Source organism: Papio anubis, chromosome 11 (assembly GCF_008728515.1).
Source record: "Papio anubis isolate 15944 chromosome 11, Panubis1.0, whole genome shotgun sequence".
Taxonomy (NCBI): domain Eukaryota; kingdom Metazoa; phylum Chordata; class Mammalia; order Primates; family Cercopithecidae; genus Papio; species Papio anubis.
The window spans coordinates 8,532,450-8,559,401 of NC_044986.1; the positions used below are offsets into that span (position 1 = coordinate 8,532,450).

The window sequence follows — 26,952 nt, forward strand, 5'->3', positions numbered from 1 at the left end:
AAGCTAGCCTTTTACCAAAATGCAGTATCTCTAATGGTCCCTCACAAACAGCAGTCCCCAAATACAGCCGCGCTTGGACCTCGACGAAGGGGGGGTACCACTAACGCTTTGGGGAGAGCCCACGGTCCGCGCTGGCGCCTGGAGGCCGGTACAGCGCGGAGGGCTTCGCGTCCCCAGCCCAGCCCCAGCGCGGGGGATGGAGCAGTCGAGAGGGCGGCCTCCCGCCGCCTAGAGGCGCCGGCCCGCTTGTCCGCTCTGCCTGTGCCCCGTCTCTATGGCGGACCCAACGGCCGTCCAGGACGTGGAGCGAGATGAGCTCGGATGCTGACGGCGGCAGTGGCGCTGAGGTGGCTGCGCTGTCGGACAAGGACAGTCCCGGGGAGGACGGTTTCGTCCCGTCGGCGCTGGGGACCCGCGAGCAGTGAGTGTGACGCTGGGCAGGGGAGGATGAGCCGTGCCGCCCTGCCTGGGCCCCGAGAAGGGGACGGCGGGGTAGAGACCCAGGGCTCGGGGACAGGGAGACCCTCGGGAGCGTGACGGCAGCAGGGCCACCTGGCGGGGGTCTCAGGGGGATTTGAAAGACTGGAATCTCTAGGGGTCGCCCTGCGCGGTTAACCGACGTTTCAAGTGATGGGAGCCCAAGGGGCTTGTGGGTGCGGGACAGGCTTTGAAGCTCCTGGGAGGCCTTCTGAGAGTCTCGAACCGAGGCCCAGGCTTGGGGGAAAGGGGCAGAGGGCGAGGCTGGCGAATAGAGCTGGTCGGCGAGAGTGAGAGACCGAGGGAGAAGTGCTGGGCCTGGGAGCTGAAAAGGCTAAGGGTAGGAGGGGAGGGATGTGGGAGCTAGAAGTGGGGTGGGAATAGCGGATGGCCCGAGGCGGGAGCGAGGAAGAGAGTGGGGGATCATGGGGTGAGAGAAAACGATCTGACGTAAAACAGACGCTCAGGAATTATTAAATGAATTAATGTGGGTGGATCAACGACTGCAGGGAACGGCTGGGGAGAGGTAAATTGGCGGGATGAGAGGGAGCAGGGATTCTAGAGAATCATTGTAGGAAAAGACAAGGCAAATGAAAAGGATCCGGAGGACCGGGTGCGGTGGCTCACGCCTGTAGTCCTAGCACTTTGAGAGGCGAGGCGGGCGGATCACGAGGTCAGGAGATCGAGACTAGCCATGACCAACATGGTGAAACCCCGTCTCTACTAAAAATACAAAAATAAGCCGGGGTGGTGGCGCACGCCTGTAGTCCCAGCTACTCGGGAGGCTGAGGCAGGAGAATCGCTTGAACACGGGAGGCGGAGGTTGCAGTGAGCGGAGATCGCGCCACTGCGCTCCAGCCTGGCGACAGAGCGAGACTCCGTCCCAAAAAAGAAAGAAAAGCGTTCAGAGAAAATTTAAACGGAGGGCTAGAAGACTGGAATAGGCAGAGACAAATAGCACGGGAAAGAGACTGTGTGCCTGCACGCTTGAGACCAGATGTGCTTGTTTCATCAAGTTTTGAACTTGGGTCAGGGACTTAGGGATACGTGGACAAATGTCTGTGTTTTTTTAGGCTAAAACTTATTGTTGTGCGTCAGATACTGTCCTAAATGTTTTACATGTACAGTATAAATGTATTCTGCTTGCCCAGGTATTTCATTCTTTTAACTCAAGGGTGTAAAAAGATTGAACTATGTGTACTTATTAATAACACTAGTGATGTTTTAAACCTCTGTCATAAATAGCTCTGTAATGTATTAGAAACACACATTTAATTCATAATACAGTTTAATTCTAAAGTTTCGCTTTGCATTTCATTGTTTACATAGTTGGGATGCTGTCTATGAGAGAGAACTGCAAACTTTCCGAGAATTTGGAGATACAGGTGAAATCTGGTGAGTTAGGAAAAGAATCAAGTTATAATCTAGAAGATTGTATGTATATGTGTGTGTTTAAACAAATATGTATATATTCAAGTGCTTATACCCAAAGAAAGCCTAAAAATCCTGGGACCCCTGGATTAAGTCTGGCTTTAGTGGATAGGTTTAAAGTATGTCTCTTCTTTTATTATTTTTTATTTTTTCCTTTTTTTTTTTTTTTTTTAAGAGAGGTGGGGTATCATTCTGTCATCCAGGCTGGAGTACAGTGGCATGATCATCATAGCTCACTACAACCTGCACCTCCTGGGCCCAAGTGATCTTCCCGCCACAGCCTCCTGGGTAGCTGGGACTATAACTGTGTGCCACCATGCTCAGCAAATTTTTTTTTTTGTAGAGACAGGGTCTCACTGTGTTACCCAGGCTGTCTCAGACTCCTGGCCTCAAGCAGTCCTCCCACTGTGGCCTTCCAAAATGTTGGGAGAATGGGTGTGAGTCCTCTTTTAAAATCTCACATTTACATTTGATGACAACATTTCACCCTGTAATTGTCCTTTTTCAATAAACAATAAAATTTTGAGCCACCAACACATACAAGTGTTAATGTTGATACAGAGAAATGTTAGTAACATACTGACCTTGTCTATTCTGTTGTATTCCTGGAGGTGGTTTCTTCTAAATTACAGTAGAGACAAAGCTTAAGCAGTCACAGATGTTTTCACTTTCAAATAAGAGTTTGAGCATATGGTATAAATAGCTTAAATGGAATGTAGTGGTGACTTTTGCTCTGTACCCCTCAGTTATTTGACTGATTCTCTCTAACAGGTTTGGAGAAGAGAGTATGAACCGACTAATAAGGTGGATGCAGAAACACAAGATTCCATTGGATGCTTCAGTGCTTGATATTGGAACTGGAAATGGTGTTTTCCTGGTTGAACTTGTTGGTACTTTTAGTATTTGTTCGTTAGAGACAAATTTTAAAATGAAAATTTTTAAAAGCCCTGCAATTGTGGATATTAACCATGTAAATATAAAACAGTAAAGCAGTCATACTTTGAGAAGTCACATAGTACAAAAGGGAGGCTACATGGATTGTGAGAGAACCTAGGCAATCTCAGTCCTAGTCTTGACCCTTCTGGCTATAGCCTTATTCTTGAGCAAGCCACTTAATTTTTCTAGGCTTCAGTTCTTCCCTAAGGGTTGTAACTAGGTGATTGCTATTGGTTTCTTGTAGCTCAAAACTCTGGAAATATATATATATACACACACATACATATATACATACACACACACACATATATATAAATATGACCTTCTGGCATTCCAGTAGGACATACATATCTTAGGTGAGCATATGGTTTGAAAAGCGCATTTTGTCCATGGAACTGTGTTTTGGTAAACATTCCACTGCTAGCTAAACCATCACTGTTGTATGCCTGTAGTGTGCTCTTGCTATGCTGTGTGCTATGGAGGAATTATAAGACTTAGGTTTCATCCTAGATAGTTTTACAGTCTTAATTAGTACAGAAATAAACATAAGAGTGAAATTTGTTGAGTAACCACCACATGCCAAGCCTCATGTTTGTCATTGGCAACATGAAAATTTAGACTTTGTGCTTGAATTGTTTACATTACAATAGAGTATGGACTGACACAGACAATTGTGCTATCACTTGATGCATGCAGTAATACACTGAATATAGAAAAGAGGGTGATTAATTTTGGAGTGGAAGGATAGGGAAGCATCTTGGAGGAGTTAATATCCAAGTTGGGTGGAAATTTCAAGGACAGTATGGTGACTTAGTGGAGTGTAAAGAGGGAGAAAATATCAACTAATGGAAATATTATCTAAAGGCATGAAGGCTGAAGCAGTATTTTATGTTCTGGGCCTGTAAATAATTTGACAAATTGAAATACAAAGTATCTGTGGGGATGGACAGACATGAGGATTAAGTTAAAGATAGGAACCATATTATGCTTTGCCATGCTTAAGAGCTTCAATTTTGCATTTAGGCTATGGGGAATTGTTAAAGTGTTTTTAGTAGTGGAATATGATTAGAAATACTTGAAATAACCCTTTTTGAAACATTGAGATATAGTATGTGTACATTAAAATGCACAAATCAGAAGTGTACAGCTAAGTGAATTATCAAAAAGTGAATATATCCACGTTAACAATCACCTGGTCAAGATGTAAAATATTACAGAACTCTAGAAATTCCCCTTGAACTGCCTACCAATTGTTGCTCTGTCCTTCCTTTTTTTTTTTTTTCCAGGAAGGGTCTCACTTTGTCACCCAGGTAGGAGTGCACTGGTGTGATCATGGCGCATTGTAGCCTTAACCCCTCAGGCTCAAGTGATCCTGTCTCCTCATTTTTTGATTTTTTTTGTAGAGACAAGGTCTCACTCTGTTGCCCAGGCTGGCCCTCCTTCCTTTTTAAAAGTAACCACTATCTACCAGTCATGAACCAAAGATGAGTTTTAACATCAGATTAATTTACCTGTTTTCATTTATACATTTGAAGGTATAAATGAAACTCTTTAGGATGTGCTATTTCTGGTGTCTTTCAGGTTTTTTTTTTTTTTTTTTGAGACGGAGTTTTGGCTGTTATCACCCAGGCTGGAGTGCAGCGGCACGATCTTGGCTCACGGCAACCTTCACCACCTGGGTTCAAGCAGTTCTTATGCCTCAGCCTCCTGAGTACCTTGGATTACAGGCACACGCCATTATGTCTGGCTATGTAGTTCATTTTTATTGCTGTATAAGATTCCTTTGTGTCCAGGCACGGTGGCTCATGCCTGTTATGCAAGCACTTTGGGAGGCTGAGGCAGGTGGATCACGAGGTCAGGAGATTGAGACCATCCTGGCTAACACGGTGAAACCCCGTATCTACTAAAAATACAAAAAATTAACTGGGAGTGGTGGCGGGCACCTGTTTTCCCAGCTACTCGGCAGGCTGAGACAGGAGAATGGTGTGAACCCGGGGGGCAGAGTTTGCAGTGAGCAGAGATCAGCCTGGGCAACAGAGTGAGACTCCATCTCAAAAAAAAAAAAAAAGATTCCTTTGTACAATGATATCAGTTTCATTTATTCTTTGTTTACTTATATAGGTTCTTTTGAGTTTTAAAAGTTTACTGGTAGAGGCTAATGATTTATCCTTCAAGATTAATAGCCTATAGATTGTTTTCTTTCTTTTTTTTTTTGAGATGGAGTTTCACTCTGTAGCCCAGGCTGGAGTGCAGTGGTGCCATCTTGACTCACTGCCACCTCTGCCTCCTGGGTTCAAGCAATTCTCCTGCCTCTCAGCCTCCCAAGTAGCTGGGACTACAGGCTCATACCACCATGTCCGGCTAATTTTTTTGTATTTTTAGTAGAGACAGGGTTTCACCCTGTTAGGCTGGTCTTGAACTCCTGACCTCAAGTGATCTACCCGCCCTGGCCTCCCAGAGTGCTAGGATTACAGGTATGAGCCACTGTGCCTGGCCAGTTTGTAGATTCTTTTAGGCTTTCTTCACTTATGTACACTATGAATAGTGGCAATTTTATTTTTTTCTTCCCAATCCTTTATAAATTTTCCTCTTATTACATTGTCTAGGACCTGCAGTAGAATGTTGAAAAGAAGTGGTGATAGAAGACATCGTTCTTTTCCCTTTTCAGAAAATGCTTTCAATATTTCAGTCTTAGGTGTGATGTTAGCTGTTTGTTTTGTAGATAACTCCATATCAGATTAAAGAAGCTATTCCTGCTTTGCTAAGAGAGGGGTGTGTGTGTGTGTGTGTGTGTGTGTGTGTATGTGTATGTATGTATGTGTGTTTCTTGTTTTTTTTTTTTTTGAGACAGAGTCTCACTCTGTCACCCAGGCTGGAGTGCAGTGGTACAGTCTTGGCTCACTGCAAGTTCCACCTCCCAGGTTCAAGTGATTCTCGTGCCTCAGCCTCCCCAGTAGCTGGGATTACAGGTGTGCACCACCACACCCAGCTAATTTTTTGTATTTTTAGTTGAAATGGGATTTCGTCATGTTACCTAGGCTGGTCTCGAACTCCTGAGCTCAGGTGATCTGCCCGCCTTGGCCTCCCAAAGTGCTAGGATTACAGGTGTGAGCCACCACACCTGGCTGGTTTCTTTTTTTTTTTTTTTTTTTTTTTAATTTGGAGACGGAACCTCACTCTGTCTCCTGGGCTGGAGTGCTGTGGTGTGATCATAACTCCCTGCAGCCTTGAACACTTAGGCTCAAGCAATTATCCTGCCTTGGCTTCCCAAGTAGGTGGGATTACAGGCACCCAACACCACACTTGGCTGTGTGTGTGTTTCTTATGAATCTTATTGTTTGTCAAATGTTTTTCCTGTTATCAAGATAATCAAGTAATTTTTCTCTTATAGTCTATTAATGTTGATAAATTATGTTGGCCCATTTTCAAATGTTAAGTGTATTTCTGGAATAAACCAAACTTATATATGCCACTAGATTCAGTTTAATATTTTGTTTAGGATTTTTGCAGCTCTCTCCTGATGGAGATTGTCCTGTAATTTTCTTCTGATGCTATTGTCAAGTTCTGTTGTCAGGTTATGCTGGTATCATTAGTTGAAATTCTATTTTTTGAAATTTTAAGAATGGTGTTACTCGCTGGGCGCGGTGGCTCACGCCTGTAATCTCAGCACTTTGGGAGGCTGAGGTGGGTGGATCATGAGATCAGGAGATCAAGACCATCCTGGCTAGCACAGTGAAACCCTGTCTCTACTAAAAATACATAAAATTAGCCGGGCGTGGTGGCAGGCGCCTGTAGTCCCAGCTACTCCGGAGACTGAGGCAGGAGAATGGCTTGAAGCCGGGAGGCCGAGCTTGCAGTGAGCCGAGATCGTACCACTGCACTCCAGCCTGGGCGACAGAGCGAGACTCCGTCTCAAAAAAAAAAAAAAAAAAGTGTTACTTCTTCCTTCAATGTTTGTTGGAATTCACTGGTGAAACCACCTAGATGAAGGGTCGTTTTTGGGAAGTCTTTTTCTTTTTTGAGGTGAATTTTTCTTTTCCTTTTCTTTTTCTTTTTTGAGACAGAATCTTGCTCTGTCACCCAGGCTGGAGTGCAGTGGTGCCATCTTGGCTGACTACAGCCTCTGCCTTCTGGGTTCAAGCGATTTTCCTGCCTTAGCCTCCTGAGTAGCTGGGATTGCAGGCATATACCATGCCTGGCTAATTTTTGTATTTTTAGTAGAGATGGGGTTCTGCCATGTTGGCCAGCTGTTCTCAAACTCCTGACCTCAGGTGATCCATCTGCCTGCCTTGGCCTCCTGGAGTGCTAGTATTACAGGTATGAGCCACTCTGCCTGGCCTGAACTTCTTAATTTAAGTGTAGTTTATGTAGAAAGGTGAGCATAAGTGGTACAAAATGAACCCCTTGGGTTATTCACCAATGCTACTAAAAAAAAATAAGACATTTCTAGTACCATAGAAGCCTCCTTGTGGCCCCTCCCACTCCTTCCCTTCTAAAGGTGACCACTGCTGTCACTTCTATCATCAGATAGGCTGTTTTTGGTATTAACTGTAGTAGCTTCTTACGGTTTTAATTTGCATTTCTCTAATGAGTAATGATGTTGAGCACCTTTTCATGTGCTTATTTGCCACCTGTATATCTTTTTTTTTTTTTTTGAGACAGAGTCTCGCTCCATTGCCCAGGTTGGAGTGCAGTGGGATGATCTTGGCTCACTGCAACCTCCACCTCCCGGGTTCAAGTGATTCTCGTGCTTTAGCCTCCTAAGTAGCTGGGATTACGTACGCCAGCACGTTCGGCTAATTTTTTTGTATTTTTAGTAGACACAGGTTTTACCATGTTGGCTAGGCTGGTCTCGAACTCCTGACCTCAGGTGATCTACCCACCTTGGCCTCTCAAAATGCTGGGATTACAAGTGTAAGCCACTATGCCCGGCCTGTTTATCTTCTTTTTTTTTTTTTTTTTTTTTGAAACGGAGTCTTGCTCTGTCGTCCAGGCTGGAGTGCAGTGGCGGGATCTCGGCTCACTGCAAGCTCCGCCTCCCGGGTTCACGCCATTCTCCCGCCTCAGCCTCCCAAGTAGCTGAGACTACAGGCGCCCGCCACCACGCCCGGCTAGTTTTTTGTATTTTTAGTAGAGACGGGGTTTCACCATGTTAGCCAGGATAGTCTCGATCTCCTGACCTCGTGATCCGCCCGTCTCGGCCTCCCAAAGTGCTGGGATTACAGGCTTGAGCCACCGCGCCCGGCCGTTTTGACAATTTTTAATGTGTTCTGGATATAAGTTCTTCACCAGGTACAGGATTTGCATGTGTTTTCTTCTATTCTTTGGCTTATCTTTTCTTTCGCTTAACAGTATCTTCTAAAGAGCAGAAGTTCTTAATTTTGATGAAGTCCAATTAATTTTTTCCTTTTTTGGATCCTGCTTTTGTTGTCATATTTAAGGACTCTGCCTAACCCAGAGTCACTTAGAACTCCTGTGTTTTTGTTTAAAGTTTTAACATTTTACTTTTTACATTCTTTTTTTTTTTGAGATGGAGACTTGCTGTGTCACCCAGGCTCGAGTACAGTGGCATGACCTCGGCTCACTGCAACCTCCACCTCCTTGGTTCAAGCGATTCTTCTGCCTCAGCCTCCAGAGTAGCTGGGACTACAGGAGCACACCACCATGCCCATCTAATTTTTGTATTTTTAGTAGAGATAGGGTTTCACCACGATGGCCAGGATGGTCTAAAACTCCTAATCTCGTGATCTACCCACCTCGGCCTCCCAAAGTGCTGGGAGTACAGGGGTGAGCCACCGTGCCCAGCCTACCTTTTACATTTAGACCTTTTTTTTTTTTTTAAGATGCAATCTTGCTCTGTCTCCCAGGCTGGAGAGCAGTGGCCTTTGGGGTTCAAGGAATTCTCCTGCCTCAGCCTCCTGAGTAGCTGAGATTATAGGTATGTGCCACCATGCCTTGCTAATTTTTATATTTTTAGTAGAGACAGTGTTTCACCGTGTTGTCCCTACCTGGCCTATTTTTATGTTTTTAATTTCATTGAGTTCTGTTCTTTTTTTTTCTTCTTGAATTTACTTTGTTCCTTTTTTTACCTTGTTAAGGTGGAAGCTTAGGTTATTGATTTGAGACTTTTCTAATGAAATTATTTAATGCTATGAATGCTATGAATTTATCAGTAAGCACTGCTGCATCCCACAAATTTTGATATATTGTATTTAAAAAAAATTGTTCTATACCTCACCTGGATTGTTTTTTAAATTGTTGATTTGTTGTATTTTTATTCATTCCAAAATGTTTTCTAATTTTTCTAATTTTGTTTTCTTTTATTCATGAGTTATTTAGAAATTTGTTTAATTTCCATGTTTTGGGGATTTTTCTGTTACGTTTTTGGTACAGATTTATAGTCTAATTCGGTTATAGTCAGATAACATGCCTTGTATGATTTGTATGATTTCAATCCTTTCAAATTTGTTAAGGTTTGTTTTATGACCTAAGATACAGTGTGTCTTGGTGAATGCTTCATGTGAGCTTGAAAAATGTATGTATCGCCAGGTATGGTGGCTCATGCCTGTAATCCCAGCATTTTGGGAGAACGAGGTGGGCAGATCCTGAGGTCGGGAGTTCAAGACCAGCCTGACCAACATGGAGAAACCACGTCTCTGCTAAAAATACAAAATTAGCTGGGCGTGTTGGTGCATGCCTGTAATCCCAGCTACTCAGGAGGCTGAAGCAGGAGAATCACTTGAACCTGGGAGGCAGAGGTTGTAGTGAGCCGAGATTGCGCCATTGCACTCCAGCTTGGGCAACTAGAGTGAAACTCTGTCTAAAAAAAAAAAAAAAAAAAAGTAAAAAAATTTAGCCAGGTTTGGTTGGTGGCAAGTGCATCCGTAGTCCTGGCTACTTAGGAGACTGGAGTGGGAGGATCATCTGAGCCTGGGGAGGTCGAGGCTGCAGTGAGCAATGATTATGCCACTGCACTCCAGCCTAGGTGACAGACCTTGTCTCCAAAAACAAAAAAGGAAAATTCATGTGTAAGTTTTTGTGTGTACATATGTTTTCACTTCTCTTGGGTGAAATTTCACTTAAGAGGGAAATTGTTGGGTCATACGCCAGTTAAGCATACTCTAAGTTTAACCTTTTAAGGAACTGCTAGACCATTTTCCACAGTGGCTGCACAATTTTAAATTTCCATCAGCAATACATTAGAGTTTAAATTCCTCCATATTCTTGGCCGGGCACAATGGCTTATGCCTGCAATCCCAGCACTTTGGGAGGCCAAGGCCAGTGAATCACTTGAGGTCAGCAGTTCGAGAACAGCCTGGCCATCATGGTGAAACCCTGTCTCTACCAAAAAGTAGAAAAATTAGCCAGATGTGGTGGTGTGTGCCTGAGTAGTCACAGCTACTCAGGAGGCTGAGGTGGGAGAATTGCTTGAACCTGGAAGGTGGAGGTTGCAGCGAGCCGAGATGGCACCACTGCACTCCAGCCTGGGAGACAGAGTGAGACTCTGTCTCAAAAAAAAAAAAAATTTTTTTTTCTCTATATTCTCACCAATACTTTTTATTATCTATCTTTTAAATTATAGCCATCCTAGTGGACTTGATGTTCAACCCCTTTTTGTTTAGTTTTTACATGTTATATCATTTTCCATTGTTATACTTTTAACTTATTACTTTTTTTTTTTTTTTTTTTGAGACGGAGTCTTGCTCTGTCGCCCAGGGTGGAGTGCAGTGGCCGGATCTCAGCTCACTGCAAGCTCCGCCTCCTGGGTTCACGCCATTCTCCTGCCTCAGCCTCCCGAGTAGCTGGGACTACAGGCGCCCGCCACCTCGCCCGGCTAGTTTTTTTGTATTTTTTAGTAGAGACGGGGTTTCACTGTGTTAGCCAGGATGGTCTTGATTTCCTGACCTCGTGATCCGCCCGTCTCGGCCTCCCAAAGTGCTGGGATTACAGGCTTGAGCCACCGCGCCCGGACAACTTATTATATTTGAAGTGAGTTTCTTGTAGCCAGCATATAGTTGGTACTTATTTTTATCCTAACAATCTCTAACCTTTAACTGGTGTATTTAGAACATTTATGTTTAATGTGATTATTGGTGTGTTTGGATTTAGGTCTGCATTTTATTGTTTTCTCTTTTTTACCTGTTTTTCTTTTTTTTTTTGAGACAGAGTTTCACTCTTGTTGCCGAGGCTGGAGTGCAGTGGGGGGATCTCGGCTCACTGCAACCTCCACCTCCAGGGTTCAAGCGATTCTCCTGCCTCAGCCTCCTGAGTAGCTGGGATTACAGGTACCCACAACCATGCACAGCTAATTTTTGTATTTTTAGTAGAGATGGGGTTTCGCCCTGTTGTCCAGGCTGGTCTTGAACTCTTGACCTCAGGTGATGCGCCCTCCCCTTGGCCTCCCTTTGTGCTAGGATTATAGGCTTGAGCCACTGCGCCCGGCCTAACCTCTGTTTTTTATTCTTCTCTTTTTCCTTTCCTGCTGGTATTGGCTTATTTGAACATTTGTGAATATTTCAATTTAATTTATGTGTGTCTTCTTGAATGTATATCTTTGCATATGCCTGTTTTAGTGGTTGCTTTAAGCAGTTGACTGTGTCTTTTGATACGGCTTTTCTAGTGTTTCCTGTGTGGATTACAATATATATAGTTGTCAAAATCTCCTTGGAATCAGTATTTTACCACTATAAGTGGAATGTGAAAACCTTATTATGTTGGGTTCTTGATCTTTCCCCTTTATGTTGTAGTTGCCTTTAATATTACATTTATGTTGAAAATTCCCTTAGATAATATTATGATGTTTTTCAAGCATTTTAAGGAATGCACTAGGCTAAAAATATTTAATTATATTCACCTAGATACTTTTTTTTTTTTTTTTGAGACGGAGTCTTGCTCTGTTGCCCAGGCTGGAGTGCAGTGGCGCAATCTCGGCTCACTGCAAGCTCCGCCTCCCGGGTTCACGCCATTCTCTTGCCTCAGCCTCCCGAGTAGCTGGGACTACAGGCGCCCGCCGCTGCGCCCGGCTAATTTTTTCTATTTTTAGTAGAGACGGGGTTTCACCATGGTCTCGATCTCCTGACCTTGTGATCCACCCGCCTCGGCCTCCCAAAGTGCTGGGATTACAGGCGTGAGCCACCGCGCCCGGCCTCACCTAGATACTTATTTCACCTTTGTATTCTGGATCTTCTGAGCTTTTTTGTTTTCTTTCTGTCTGAGAAACTCTTCCTGGAAATTATTTTAGAGAGAGTTTTCTCGCAATAAATTTTTTTAGTTTTCCTTTACCTGAGAATAGCTTTATTTCTCCTTCATTCCTAAGGAGTTTTTTTTTTTTTTTTTTTTTCCTGAATATAGAATCTTTTCTTTTCTTTTCTTTTCTTTTTTTGAGACACAGTCTCACTCTGTCACCCAGGCTGGAGTGCAGTGGCACAATCTCAGCTCACTGCAACCTTCACCTCCTGGGTTCAAGCGATTTTTCTGCCTCAGCCTCCTGAGTAGCTGGGATTATAGGTGTCTACCACCACGCCCAGCAAATTTTTGTGTTTTTAGTAGAGATGGGGTTTCACCATGTTGGCCAGGTTGGTCTTGAATTCCTGATCTCAGATGATCTGCCTGCCTTGGCCTTCCAAAGTGCTGGAATAACAAGCGTGAGCCACCACAGCCAGCCTGAATATAGAATTCTGAGCTAGCCGTTTATTTCAGTACTTTAAAAATGTTATGGGCCGGGTGCAGTGGCTCACGCCTGTAATCCCAGCACTTTGGGAGGCCGAGGCGGGCAGATCATGAGGTCGGGAGATCGAGACCATCCTGGCCAACATGGTGGAACCCCATCTCAACTAAAATACAAAAAATTAGCCGGGTGTGGTGGCACATGCCTGTAGTCCCAGCTACTCAGGAGGCTGAGGCAGGGGAATAGCTTGAACCTGGGAGGCGGGGGTTGCAGTGAGCCAAGATCGCGCCACTGCATTCCAGCTTGGCGACAGAGCAAGATTCTGTCTCAAAAAATAAGTTATGTCACTTGTTTCTGACTTCCATGTTTTCTCATGAGGAATCTGCAGTCATTTGAATTTTTGTTTTCCTATGAATGCGTCCTTTTTCTGAATACTTTTAAGATTTTTTTTTTCTTTGTCTTTTGTTTTTTGCAGTTTGCTTATGATATGTGCTGCCGCTTGGGTTTCTTTGGCTTATCCCATTTGTTCACTGAACTTTTTGCATCTGTAAGCTTATGCCTTTTGCCAGATTTGCGATATTTCTAGCTTTTGTTTTTTCTGTTTTTTTTCCTGTATTGCTGTTTTTCTCCTTTCCTTTTGGGAGTCTGTACACATGAAATGTCAATTTTTCTATTGCTCCACAGGTCCCTGAATCTCTGTTCAATTTTTTTTTTTTTTTTTTTTTTTGTTGAGACAGAGTCTCGCTCTGTTGCCTAGGCTGGAATGCAGTGGCCGGATCTCAGCTCACTGCAAGCTCCGCCTCCCGGGTTCACGCCATTCTCCTGCCTCAGCCTCCCGAGTAGCTGGGACTACAGGCGCCCGCCACCTCCCGGCTAGTTTTTTGTATTTTTTTTAGTAGATACGGGGTTTCACCGTGTTAGCCAGGATAGTCTCGATCTCCTGACCTCGTGATCCGCCCATCTCGGCCTCCCAAAGTGCTGGGATTACAGGCTTGAGCCACCGCGCCTGGCCTCTGTTCAATTTTTTAAAAGTCATTTTTGTCTTTATCGGCCAAGTGTTATATTTTTATTGATCTGTCTTCAGGTTCACTGACTTTTTTCTCTGTCACCTTCATTTTGCTATTAAGTCCACACATTGCAATTGGTTGGTATGTTTTAATTTTTTTCTGCTTTATTTCTTTATTTACCATTATGATTTATTTTTTGTAGAAGGTAGTTCATTTGTCCAAATGGTTTTTCACAATGAATTTTCTAATTGCATCTCTGTAGTATTTAACATGTGTTCTGCCCCTTGTCTTGTCTCTAGGTTGGACATTAGATCTAAATTAAGGGTCAGCAAACCACAGTCTGTGGGTCAGATCTGGACTTCCCTTGTTTTTATAAATATTTGTTGGAATAAAACCACATTTATTCATTAGCATATTGTCTATGGCAGCTTAAGTGATGCATTGGTAGAGTTGACTGGTTATAACAGAGACTGTATGGCTGGCAAAGCCTAAAATATTTATTCTGTTTCTTTATAGAAAACGGTTGCTGGCTGGGCGTGGTGGCTCACACCTGTAATCCCAGCACTTTGGGAGGCCAAGGTGGAAGGTTTGCTTGAGCTCAAGAGTTTGAGACCAGCCTGGGCAACATGGTGAAACCCTGTGTCTACTAAAGACACAGAAAAATAGCCAGGTGTGGAGATGTGTGCTGGTAGTTCCAGTTACTCAGGAGGCTGAGGTGGGAGAATCGCTTGAGCCTGGGGAGCAGTGAGCCATGATCACGCCATTGCATTCCAGTTTGGGTGACAGAAGGAAACCCTGTTTCCATAAAAGAAAAGATTGCTGACCCTGGACTGAGAGATTTTTTTTTTTTTTTTTGAGACGGAGTCTCGCTCTGTCGCCCAGGCTGGAGTGCAGTGGCCGGATCTCAGCTCACTGCAAGCTCCACCTCCCGGGTTCATGCCATTCTCCGGCCTCAGCCTCCCGAGTAGCTGGGACTACAGGCGCCCACCACCTTGCCCGGCTAGTTTTTTTTTTGCATTTTTTAGTAGAGACAGGGTTTCACCGTGTTTAGCCAGGATGGTCTCCGTCTCCTGACCTCGTGATCCACCCGTCTCGGCCTTCCAAAGTGCTGGGATTACAGGCTTGAGCCACTGTGCCCGGCCGAGAGATTTTTTATTAGATTTATTTTTTTGGCAAGTAAACTTATTAGGTGTTGGTGTATATTTGCATATGTGGCGTAGAACATTTGGTTATCTTTTTGTTATATTAACAGCCATTGAAGACCGTTTCTTATAAGTACTACTTTTTCATTGATCAGCTACATTTTTGATGGCTACTTTTCCTACATTTTTGATGAATGTTTTTGCTATATCCTTTTAGGTTACTATTTTTCTTTTACTATCTTTTGGCTTCCATTCTTTATCACTTATTGTTAGCCGTGAGCCTTATTGTTGTCCTTTTAAAGGTCATCTGTCTCCTTGTATCCCGCATCCCTACTCCCTGTATGTTTTTGAGATTTTTTTTGTTTTTCTTGTTTTTCTTTTTGGGACGGAGTCTTGCGCCATTGCCTGGCCTGGAGCGCCATGCACCATCTCTGCTCACTGCAGCCTCTGCCTCCGAGGTTCAAGTGATTCTCCTTGAGTAGCTGGGATTATAGGCATGTGCCACCATACCTGGTTAATTTTTGTCTTTTTAGTAGAGACAGGGTTTCACCATGTTGGCCAGGCTGGTCTCGAACTCCTGAGCTTAGGTGATCCGCCAGCCTTGGCCTCCCAAAGTGCTGGGATTACAGGCATGAGCCACCACGCCCGGCTGATTTTTCTGTTCTTTTCATCAGATACACTGTAATGTGCCTAGGTGGAGTTTTCTTTGCTTTCATCTGCCTTGAATTTATAGTGTTTCTTGAATCTGAGGCTTGGGTCCTTTGTCACTATTGAAATATTCTTAGCCATATGCCATTTTTTCTTCTGCCCTGTTCTCATTTCCTTTCCTCTCAGATTCCGCATATGGATTGTATATATATATATATTTGTGTGTGTATGTGTTTGTGTATGGACTGTGTATTAAAATTGTAGGAGCTCACTATAACCTCCACCTCCCGGGTTCCTGCCTCAGCTTCCCGAGTAGCTGAGATTACAGGCACCCGCCACCACGCCCAGCTAATTTTGTGTTTTTAGTAGAGATGGGGTTTTACCATGTTGGCCAGGCTGGTCTTGAACCCCAGTGGATATAGAGGGTTGTGTGTGTGTATATGTATGTATAGTCATACACCACATAACAATGTTTCAGTTGACAGTGTACCAGATATACAATGGTGGTCCCATAAGGTTATAATATCGTGTTTTTACCTTTTCTATGTATAGATATCTTTAGGGCTGGGCACAGTGGCTCACACCTGTAATCCCAGCACTTTGGGAGTCCAAGGCAGGTGGATAACTTGAGCCCAGAAGTTCAAGACCATCTTGGGCAACATGGTGAAACCCTGTCTCTACAAAAAAAACAAAAACAAAAACAAGAAACCAAAAATTAACCAGGCGTGGTGGTGGCATGAGCCTATCCAACTACTTGAGAGGCTGAGGTGGGAGGATTGATTGAGCCAGGGGGCAAGGCTGCAGTAAGCCATGATTATCCTGCTGCACTCCAGCCTGAGTTAACAAGACTGAGACCCTGTCTCAGAAAAAAAAAAAAATCTTTAGATACACAAATACCATTATGCTGCAGTTGCCTCCAGTATTCGGTACAGGAAAATACTATACAGGTGTGTAGCCTAGGAGTAATAAGCCATACCATGTAGCCTAAGTGTGCAGTAGGCTCCACCATTTACGTTTGTGTAAGTACACTCCATGATGACACATAACTGTGTGTGTGTACATGTTACATCTTATATTCTGTGCTATATTCTGTCTTTTTTTTTTTTTTGAGTCAGAGTTTCACTGTTGTTGCCCAGGTTAGAGTGCAATGGCATGATCTTGACTCACTATAACCTCCACCTCCTGAGTTCAAGCGATTCTCCTGCCTCATCCTCGTGAGTAGCTGGAATTACAGGTGCCCACCACCATGCCTGGCTAATTTTTGTATTTTTAGGAAGACGGGGTTTCACCATGTTGGCCAGGCTGGTCTCGAACTCCTGACCTCAGGTGATCCACCTGCCTTGGCCTCCCAAAGTGATAGGATTACAAGCGTGAGCCACCACGCTCAGCCCATATTGTGTCTTTGATATTCTTTCCTGTTTTTAATTTTCCATTCTTGCGTCATTCTGTGTATGACAGGGATATTTTCTCTGACTGTTCTTTGCTAATTTTTAAAAAATTTTTTGCTATGTCTCATCTGCTATCAAGCCCACCCGTGAATTTCCTAATTATTGTGTTTTTCAATTATGTTATTTAGTGTTTCTTTGTTTTATTTTTTATTTTTTATTTTTTATTATTATTATTATTTTTGAGACAAAAGTCTTGCTCTGTTGCCCAGGCTGGAGTGCAGTGGCATGATCTTGGCTCACTGCAAACTCCGCCTCCTGGGTTCAAGTGATTCTCCTGCCTCAGCCTCCCGAGTAGCTGGGATTACAGGCAGCTGCTACCACGCCTGGCTAATTCTTGTGTTTTTAGTAGAGATGGGGTTTCACCATGTTGGCCAGGCTGGTCTTGAACTCCTGACCTCAGGTGCTACGCCTGCCTCAGCCTCCCAAAGTGCTAGGATTACAGTCGTGAGCCACCGCGTCTGGCCTTGTTTGTTTCTCTGTTGTAGTTTTCAGTTCTCTGCTAGAATTCTCTCACTTGTCATTGTCATTTCTGTCAGTTGTTTTAAAATTTTTTTCTGATAATTCATTTATTTGGGTCTCCTGTCGGGTCTGTTTCTAAAGTCAATTTCTCCCCTTGGGTTTGGTTGTTTCCTTGAATGTCTGCTCATTTTTGGGTGCCGGAAATTGAATGTGAAAGACATTGGAGATAGTTTGAGGCCCTGAGTGATATCTCTAGAAACCTAAAACATCTATTTGTGATTTTTATAAGTTGTACTAGAAGATTAAACAGGCATGGGAGAAGAAGGAACCGGTAGGCCGAGGTGGGCGGATTACAAGGTCAGGGGGTCAAGACCATCCTGGCTAACATGGTGAAACCCCGTCTCTACTGAAAATACAAAAACAAAATTAGCTGGGCGTGGTGGTGGGTGCCTGTAGTCCCAGCTAAGGGGGAGGCTGAGGAGGGAGAATGGTGTGAACCCGGGAGGCAGAGCTTTCAGTGAGCCGAGATCATGCTACCGCACTCCAGCCTGGGCGACAGAGCAAGACTCTGTCTCAAAAAAAAAAAAAAAAAAAAAGAAAGAACCAGTAAGAATCAGTTAATAGACTCATCCTGGATTCTAGGTCTCCCAGAGAAGGAGTTAAAGGAAATAGAGAGAAAATAAGATCTGAAGGAATAAGGAGGGATACAGCTAAAAGGGTAGAAGGTTGGCATCAAAAAAGAGAATATTAGACCTTTAGATTAAAAACAAAAATAAAGGGAGCAATCTACCTGTAGAAAATAATTGGTATACTTGTTTCTTGAGTTTAGATTAGGAATCAGTTACTTAGGGTTAAAAAGACTTGGTAGGTCTTCATGGATTTGATGTGGCAGTGGGTTAAGTTTTTTTTTTTTTTTGAGTTTCGCTCTTATCACCCAGGCTGGAGTGCAATGGCGCAATCTTGGCTCACCGCAACCTCCACCTCCCAGGTTCAAGCGATTCTCCTGTCTCAGCCTCCCAAGTAGCTGGGAATACAGGCGTGTGCCACCACATCTGGCTAATTTTTATATATTTAGTAGAGATGGGGTTTCTTCATGTTGGTCAGGCTGGTCTTGAACTCCTGACCTCAGGTGATCCACCTGCTTCAGCCTCCCAAAGTACTGGGATTACAGGCGTGAGCCACTGCGCCCAGCCAGTAAGTTAAGTTTTAAATGAAGTAATCATTTAGTAAATGGTGAAGAGGAGGAAGGGAATTTCAGGCTACACTGTACTTTGTAACTTACTTTAAAATCTTTTTCTGATAATTCATTTATTTGGGTCTCCTGTCGGGTCTGTTTCTAAAGTCAATTTCTCCCCTTGGGTTTGGTTGTTTCCTTGAATGTCTGCTCATTTTTGGGTGCCAGAAATTGAATGTGAAAGACGCTGGAGATAGTTTGAGGCCCTGAGTGATATCTCTAGAAACCTAAAACATCTATTTGTGATTTTTATAAGTTGTACTAGAAGAATAAACAACTGACAGAAAGTTTTTCATGTTTCTTTTGAAATTATTTTTAGTCTCATTGGTCTAAAAATGTTCATCATTGTTAGGGGGTGTGTAAAAACCAGAAGCTTCCATGCTTTTGCCACAGACACTACACAGCCTAGATGGATTAATGGCTAGTAAACACCAAAACTCTCAAGTCCAATGAGTTAAAGAAACTTCTTGGGGATACTGATACCTGCCCACCCTACCACATAGTTTTTTGTTTTTTTTTTGGAGACCGAGTCTCGCTCGTTGCCCAGCTGGAGTGCAGTGGCACGATCTCGGCTCACTTCAAGCTCCGCCTCCCGGGTTCACACACCATTCTCCTGCCTCAGCCTCCCGAGTAGCTGGGACTACAGGCGCCCACCACCATGCCCAACCCTGTTAAGTCAGGATGGTCTCCATCTCCTTACCTCGTGATCTGCCTGCCTCGGCCTCCCAAAGTGCTGGGATTACAGGCGTGAGCCACTGCGCCTGGCCACCTCGCAGGTTTTTTGTAAAGATCTAGTGGGATGTATGAAATACTTTTAAAGATGAAAAAGTAATACACAAATGTAGGGTGGTTAAAAATCACTGTATAATTACACTGAAGGGAAAATTTAAAAATTGATAGCTTATTACATTTGCATTGATTTTATTCATATAATTTAATTGGGTTAAGTAAAATTTATGACAAATTTATGTGTGAATTGGAAATTATCAGTATCAAAAGTTAATGTTACCTTTTTTTGACTGAGGGCTTATACATATATTTTCATTATTTTTGAGAACATGAATTTCCTTTTGAAAAAGATAAAATATTATGAAAACAAAGGCGTTGTCATAGTATATGAACTTACAGTTTTTATTTAGAGTCTACAATAAAATTTAAGCATTATGAATTATTGGATTATATGTCATTTTCTCTACAACAAAAATAAGACAACCCCAGTCCTAAAGGAATATTATAATTCATAAAACATTATATTAAAATTTTATACTAAAGTATAAAATTATTTCTCTCTGTCTAGGCAAAATTTGGTTTCTCTGATATTACTGGAATTGATTACTCTCCTTCTGCAATTCAGCTTTCTGGAAGTGTTATAGAAAAAGAAGGTTTATCTAACATTAAGTTAAAGGTAATATTATTTATATTACTATCCTATTTATAATAGAGGTTAAATGTTTCTAGAACATATTAATTGACAAGTTTTAAACTCACGTAAATTAGGGATCAATCATAAATAATACAAATTGAAACATTTTTAAATAGCTATATTAAAAATTTAGTTGGTTTGGGGAAATTATTTTTTCTTTTGTATGTTTGTTCATAAACTACTGCTCCTGATATTTGCAAATACACATAATACTTAACTATGGATTAACCAGATCAAAAGGGTTTTTTTTGAGACTGAGTCTCGCTTTGTCGCCTAGGCTAGAGTGCAGTGGGGCCATCTCGGCTCACTGCAAGCTCCACCTCCTGGGTTCACGCCATTCTCCTGCCTCAGCCTCCTGAGTAGCTGGGATTATAAGCGCCTGCCACCACGCCCGGCTATATTTTTAGTAGAGACAGGGTTTCACCGTGTTAGCCAGGATGGTCTCAATCTCCTGACCTCGTAATCCGCCTGCCTCGGCCTCCCAAAGTGCTGGGATTTATAGGCGTGAGCCTCCACGCCTGGCTGATCAAAAGGTTTTAAATGCGTCAAGTAGTAACGTCACCAAACATCATTTACTTTATTTTTGTGTCCTATAATCTGTGAGATGATGATTCCTAAATTTATATTTCTAGTCCAGGCCTCTCTTCTGAGCTCTAGAGTTATAGACAGGCATGCCCCATGTTTTTGGCTTCCCAAATGGTATGTTTTTTGACAAATCAAAGGTTTGTGGCAAGCCCATTGAGCCCATCTGTTGACATCGTTTTTCCAACAGCATGTTCTCACTTTGTATCTCTGTGTCACATTTTGGTAATTGTTGTAATATTTCAGAGCTTTTCATTATTATTTTGTCTGTTATGGTGATTCATGATCAATGATCTTTGATATTACTATTGTAATTGTTTTGGCGTGTTGTGAACTGTGCCCATGTAAGATGGTGAACTTAATTGATGAATGTTGTATGTTCTGATTGCTCTACCTACTGGCTGGTCTCCCGCTGTCTCTCCTTCCCTCCCTTCCCCTCAAGCCTCCTTCTTTCTTGGAACACAGCAATATTGAAATTAGGCCAATTAAAAACCCTATAGTGGAATGGGCGGCGGTGGCTAACGACTGTAATCCCAACACTTTAGGAGGCTGAGGTGGGCGGATCACTTTGAGGTCAGGAGTTTGGGACTAGCCCGGCCAACATGGTGAAACTGTGTCTCCACCAAAAATACAAAAAATAGCCAGGCGTGGTGGTGGGTGCCTGTAGTCCCACCTGCACTCCAGCCTGGACAGCAGAGGGAGACTCTGTTTTTAAAAATAAAACAGAGGCAGAAGGATCGCCTGAACTGGGAGGTGGAGGTTGCAGTGAGTTAACATTGTGCCACTGCATTCTACCCTGGGTGACAGAGGGAGACTGCATCTCAAAAAAGAAAAAGAAAAAAACAAATACAAAAAATAAACAACCCCCACCTCAACACCGTGGCCTGTAAGTGTTTAATTGAAAGGTAGAGTCACACATCTCTCACTTTAAATCAAAAGCTAGAAATGATTAAGCTTAGTGAGGAAGACGTGTTGAAAGCTGAGATAGGCCAAAAGCTAGGCCTCTTGTGACAAAATTTAGTCAAGTTGTGAATGCAAAATAAAATTTCTTTAAGGAAGTTAAAAGTGGTATTCCAGTGAACACATGAATGATGAGAAAGTCAAACAGCCTTATTGCTGATACGGAGAAAGTTTTAGTGGTCCAGATAGAACATCAAACCAGCCACAGCATTCTCTCAAGCCAACGCCTAATCCAGAGCAAGGCCTTGACTCTTTTCAATTCTGTGAAGGCTGAGAGAGGTGAAGAAGCTGCAGAAGAAAAGTTTGAAGCTAGCAGTAGTTAGTTCATGAGATTTAAGAAAAGAAGCCATCTTGACTGGGCATGGTGGCTCATGCCTGTAATCCCAGCACTTTGGGAAGCCGAGGCGAGAGGATCACCTGAAGCCAGGAGTTTAAGACCAGCCTGGCTGACATACTGAAACATTGTCTCTACTAAAAATACAGAAAGTTAACCGGGCATGGTGGTGGGTGCCTGTAATCCCAGCTACTTGGGAGGCTGAGGTAGGAGAATTGCTTGAACCTGGGAAGCGGAGGTTGCAGTGAGCCAAGATCGTGCCACTGCACTCCAGCCGGGGCAACAGAGCGGGTTTCCATCTCAAAAAAAAAAAAAAAAAAAAAGAGAAAAGCCATCTCTATGACATAAAAGTGCAAGATAAAGCACTAAGTACTGATGTAGAAGGTGTAGCAAGTTAGCTAGCAAATAACCAATGAAGCTGGCTAAACAGCACACAGATTTTCAATGGAGATGAAATAGCCTAATATTGGAAGAAGATGCCATGTAGGAATTCCATAGCTAGAGAGGAGAAGTCAGTGCCTGTCTTTAAAGCTTCAAAGGAGAGGCCGACATTATTGTTAGAAGGGGCTAATGCAGCTGATGACTTTAAGTTGAAGCCAAAGCCCATTTCCCATTCTGAAAATCCTAGGGCCCATAAGAATTATGCTAAATATTCTTTGCATGAGCTGTATAAATGGAACAACAAAGCCTGTATAACGGCACATCTGTTTACAGTATGGTTTACTGAATATTTTAAGCCCATTTTTGAGACCTACTGTCCCAAAAGAAAAAGACTCAAAGTATTACCGTTCATTGACAATGCATGAATTCACCCAAGAACTCTGATGGAGATATATATGACGATTAATCTTGTTTTTTTTTTTTTTTGAGATGGAGTCTCGCCCTATCACCCAGGCTGGAGTGTAGGGGCGCAATATCAGCTCATTGCAAGCTCTGCCTCCCAGGTTCATGCCATTCTCTTGCCTCAGCCTCCCAAGTAGCTGGGACTACAGGCACCTGCCACCACGCCTGGCTAATTTTTTGTATTTTTAGTAGAGATGGGGTTTCACCGAGTTAGCCGGGATGGTCTCGATCTCCTGACCTCGTGATCTGCCTGCCTCAGCCTCCCAAAGTGCTGGGATTACAGGTGTGAGCCACTGTGCCTGTCCTGTTTTAAGGTTTTAAAGAATTAAGCAAAATGAAAACATAAACAAAAACACCCCTGATGGGCTGGTGTGGTTGCTCACGCCTGTAATCCCAGCATTTTGGGAGGCCGAGGCGGGTGGATCTCGAGGTCAGGAGAGCAAGACCATCCTGGCTAACCCGGTGAAACCTCGACTGTACTAAAAATACAAAAAATTAGCCGGGTGTGCTGGCAGGCGCCTGTAGTCTCAGCCACTTGGGAGGCTGAGGCAGTAGAATGGCGTGAACCCAGGAGGCAGAGCTTGCAGTGAGCTGAGATCGAGCCACTGCACTCCAGCCTGGGCGACACAGTGAGACTCCGTCTCAAAAAAAAAAAAAGAGAAAGCCTTCTGGAAATGATTCACCATTCTACATGTCATTAAGAACATTTATTTTGTAATTTTATAATTCATGGGAGGTCAGAATATCAACATTAACAGGAGTTTGGAAGAAGCTGATTCCAACCCTAATGAATGACTTGGAGAGAGGTTCAAGATTTCAGTGGAGGAGTTAACTGCAAATGTAGTGATAGTAGCAAACTAGAATTAGAAGTGGAGCCTGAAGGTGTAACTGAGTTGCTGCAGTCTCATGATAAAACTTGATCAGATAAGGAGTTGCTTCTTATGGTGGATGAGCAAAGAAAGTGATTTCTTGAGATGGAATCTACTGTGAACATTGTTGAAAAAGGATTTTGAATATTCCATAAACTTAGTTAATAAAGCAGTAGCAAGGTTTGAGAGCATTGACTCCAGTATCAAAGGAAGTTCTACTGTGTGTAAAGTGCTATCAAACAATATCATGTGCCCCAGAGAAATCTTTCATAAAAGAGTCAGTCGATATAGCAAACTTCATTACTGTCTTATTTTAAGAAATTGTCACAGCCATCCCAGCCTTCAGCAACCACCACCTTGATCAGTCAGCAGGCATCCTCATCGAGGCAAGGCCCTCCAGCCAGAGAAAAGATTATGACTTACTCATGGTTTCGATGATGGCTTGTTAGTGTTTTTTAACAATAAAGTATTTTTTTGGGGGATGGAGTCTCGCTCTGTCGCCCATGCTGGAGTGCAGTGGTGGGATCTTGGCTCACTGCAACCTCTGCCTCCTGGGTTCAAGTGATTCTCCTGCCTCAGCCTCCTGAGTAGCTGGGATTATAGGCACCTGCCACCACACCTGGCTAATTTGTGTATTTTTGGTAGAGATGAAGTTTCACCATATTGGCCAGGCTGGTTTCAAACTCCTGACCTTGTGATCCACCCGCCTTGGCCTCTCAAAGTGCTGGGATTATAGGTGTGAGCTACCACGCCTGGCCATTTTTGTATTTTTTTAGTAGAGACGGGATTTCATCATGCTGGCCAGGCTGGTGTCGAACTCTTGACCTCAGGTGATCCATCCACCTTGGCCTCCCAAAGTGTTGGGATTACAGGCATGAGCCACCACTCCTGGCCTACAATAAAGTATTTTTTAAGGCACGCATTTTTAAAAAAGACATAATGCTATTGCACACTTAATAGACTATAATACAGTGTAAACATAACTTTTATATGCACTGGGAAACCAAAAATTTTGTGTGACTTGCTTCATTGTGTTGTTTGCTTTGTTGTGTGGGTCTAGAACAGAACTTGCAGTATCTCTGAGGGATGCCTGTAAAATCTGCCTATTCAAAATTTCCATTTGGAAAGCTAATAGTCTGTCAACTTAATTAGTCCAAAATGAAACTCATGATTTCCTCCTCAGACCTGATTTCTCCAGTCTTTCCCATCTCTATTAATAGCACTCTCATTCACCCTGTTGCATTTACCCAAAACCCAAGGAGTCATCCTTGGTTCTTCTTTTTCCTTAAAGTCCTATATCCAATTCTGTTAGTCATATGTGTGTGTATATATATATATATATATTTTTTTTTTTTTTTGTAGAGACAGTGTCTTGCCCTGTAGCCCAGGCTGGAGTGCAGTGGTGTTATCACAGCTCATTGCAGCCTCAATCTCCTGGGCTCAAGTGATTGTTCCACCATAGCTTCCAGAGTAGCTGGGACTACAGGCCTGCTTTACCACACCTAATTTTTTTGTAGAAATGGGGTTTTGCCATGTTGCCCAGGCTAGTCTTGAATTCCTGGCCTCAAGCAATCTGCCTGCCTCTGCTTTCCAAAGTGCTAGGATTACAGGTATGAGCCACTGCTTCTGGCCAGTTTTATCTTCAAAATATATCAAGAATGTGATCATTCCTTGTTATCTCAATTGCTCCCTGTGAAGTCCGAACCACTATTACTTCTTGTTTAAACTACTACAGTAGCCTTTGATTTTTGCCTCTCCATTTCCATTCATGCTGCTCTGATGTTCTTTTACCACAGGGCAGCCAGAGTGATTTTTTATTTGTTATTTTTTGAGACGGAGTCTTTTTCTATTGCTCAGGCTGGAATGCAGTGGCACCATCCTGGCTCACTGCAACCTCGGCCTCCTGAGTTCAATCTATTCTCATTCCTCAGCCTCCCAAGTAGCTGGGACTACAGGCGTGAGCCACCACACCCAGCTAATTTTCTTTATATTTTTTTAGTAGAGATGGGGTTTCAGCATGTTGGTCAGGCTGGCCTTGAACTCCTGACCTCGGGTGATCTGCCTGCCTCAGCCTCCCAAAGTGTTGGGATTACAAGAGTGAGCCACTGTGCGCAGCCTAATTTTTGTATTTTTAGTAGAGACCGGGTTTCACCTTGTTAGCCAGGCTGGTCTCAAAATCCTGACCTCAAGTGATCCTCCCACCTTGGCCTCCCAGAGTGCTGGGATTACGGGCATGAGCCACTGTGTCCAGCCCTGGCCAGATTTTTAAAAATGTAAATCTGTTCATGTCACTTCCTTGCCCACAATCCTGAATTGACTTCCCCATTGCATTGTAAATGGATTCTGAACCTCATCCAGCCTTACAAACTCCTTCATTTCTTACCTTCTTCCTCTTTTATCATCAACACTCCTGTCACACTGGCTTTTCCTCTGTTCCTGAAACATGTCAAGTTTGTTTTGAATCTGTATACTTGCTGCCCTCTGCCTAGTATTCTTGCCTCAGATCTTAGCATGTTTGGTTCATTCTCATAATTCAGATCTTTGCTCAAATAACACTTTAGAGAAAACTTTCTTTATTTTTATATTTTGAGATGGAGTTTCGCTCTTGTTGCCCAGGCCGGAGTGCAATGGTGCGATCTTGGCTCACTGCAACCTCCGTCTCCTGGGTTCAAACGATTCTCCTGCCTTAGCCTCCTGAGTAGCTGGATTACAGGCATGCACCACCATGCCCGGCTAATTTTTGTACTTTTAGTAGAGGCGGGGTTTCTCCATGTTGGTCAGGCTGGTCTCGAACTCCTGACCTTAGGTGATCTGCCCATCTTGGCCTCCCAAAGTGTTGGGATTACAGGCGTGAGCCACTGCACCTGGCCGAGAAAACATTCTACTCTATTTTCCAAACTATTTCTCTTCCAAGTCAATTAGTGTCTTATTTCTCTGGTTTTTCTTTTTTTCTTTTTTTTTTTTTTGAGACGGAGTCTTGCTCTGTTGCCCAGGCTGGAGTGCAGTGGCGCGATCTCGGCTCACTGCAAGCTCCGCCTCCCGGGTTTACGCCATTCTCCTGCCTCAGTCTCCGGAGTAGCTGGGACTACAGGCGCCCGCCACCTCGCCCGGCTAGTTTTTCGTATTTTTTAGTAGAGATGGGGTTTCACCGTGTTAGCCAGGATGGTCTCGATCTCCTGACCTCGTGATCCGCCCGTCTCGGCCTCCCAAAGTGCTGGGATTACAGGCTTGAGCCACCGCGCCCGGCCGGTTTTTATTTTCTTCATGGCACTTTATCTGAAGTTATTTATTTAGCTTATTTATCTTTTATCTTTCTCTTTGTAGAATATAAGGTATATTTTCTTCTTTTCTTTTTTTTTTTTGAGGCAGAGTCTCACTCTGTCACCTAGGCAGGAGTGCAGTGGTGTGATCTCTGCTCACTGCAACCTCTGCTTCCCAGTTCAAGCGATTCTCCTGCCTCAGCCTCCCGAGTAGCTGGGACTACAGGCAAAT

General features: G+C 43.4%; 1 protein-coding gene across 6 annotated transcripts in view; it reads left to right on the forward strand.

Annotated features, from left to right (window-relative positions):
* Window positions 1-208: 208 nt before the first annotated feature.
* The window catches only part of EEF1AKMT2 (EEF1A lysine methyltransferase 2), a 34,979-nt gene continuing 8,235 nt past the window's right edge, over window positions 209-26,952 (forward strand). Inside the window, exons 1-4 of one of the 6 annotated variants that reach the window (XM_021943825.1) lie at window positions 209-421; window positions 1,807-1,872; window positions 2,680-2,798; window positions 19,747-19,854. In XM_021943825.1, coding sequence (XP_021799517.1) covers window positions 2,742-2,798; window positions 19,747-19,854 — 165 coding nt within the window. In that variant the 5' untranslated portion in view covers window positions 209-421; window positions 1,807-1,872; window positions 2,680-2,741. The remainder of the gene's footprint in view (window positions 422-1,806; window positions 1,873-2,679; window positions 2,799-19,746; window positions 19,855-26,952) is intronic. The other 5 variants (XM_021943826.2, XM_021943823.1, XM_021943822.1 and 2 more) reach the window with 5 other exon arrangements.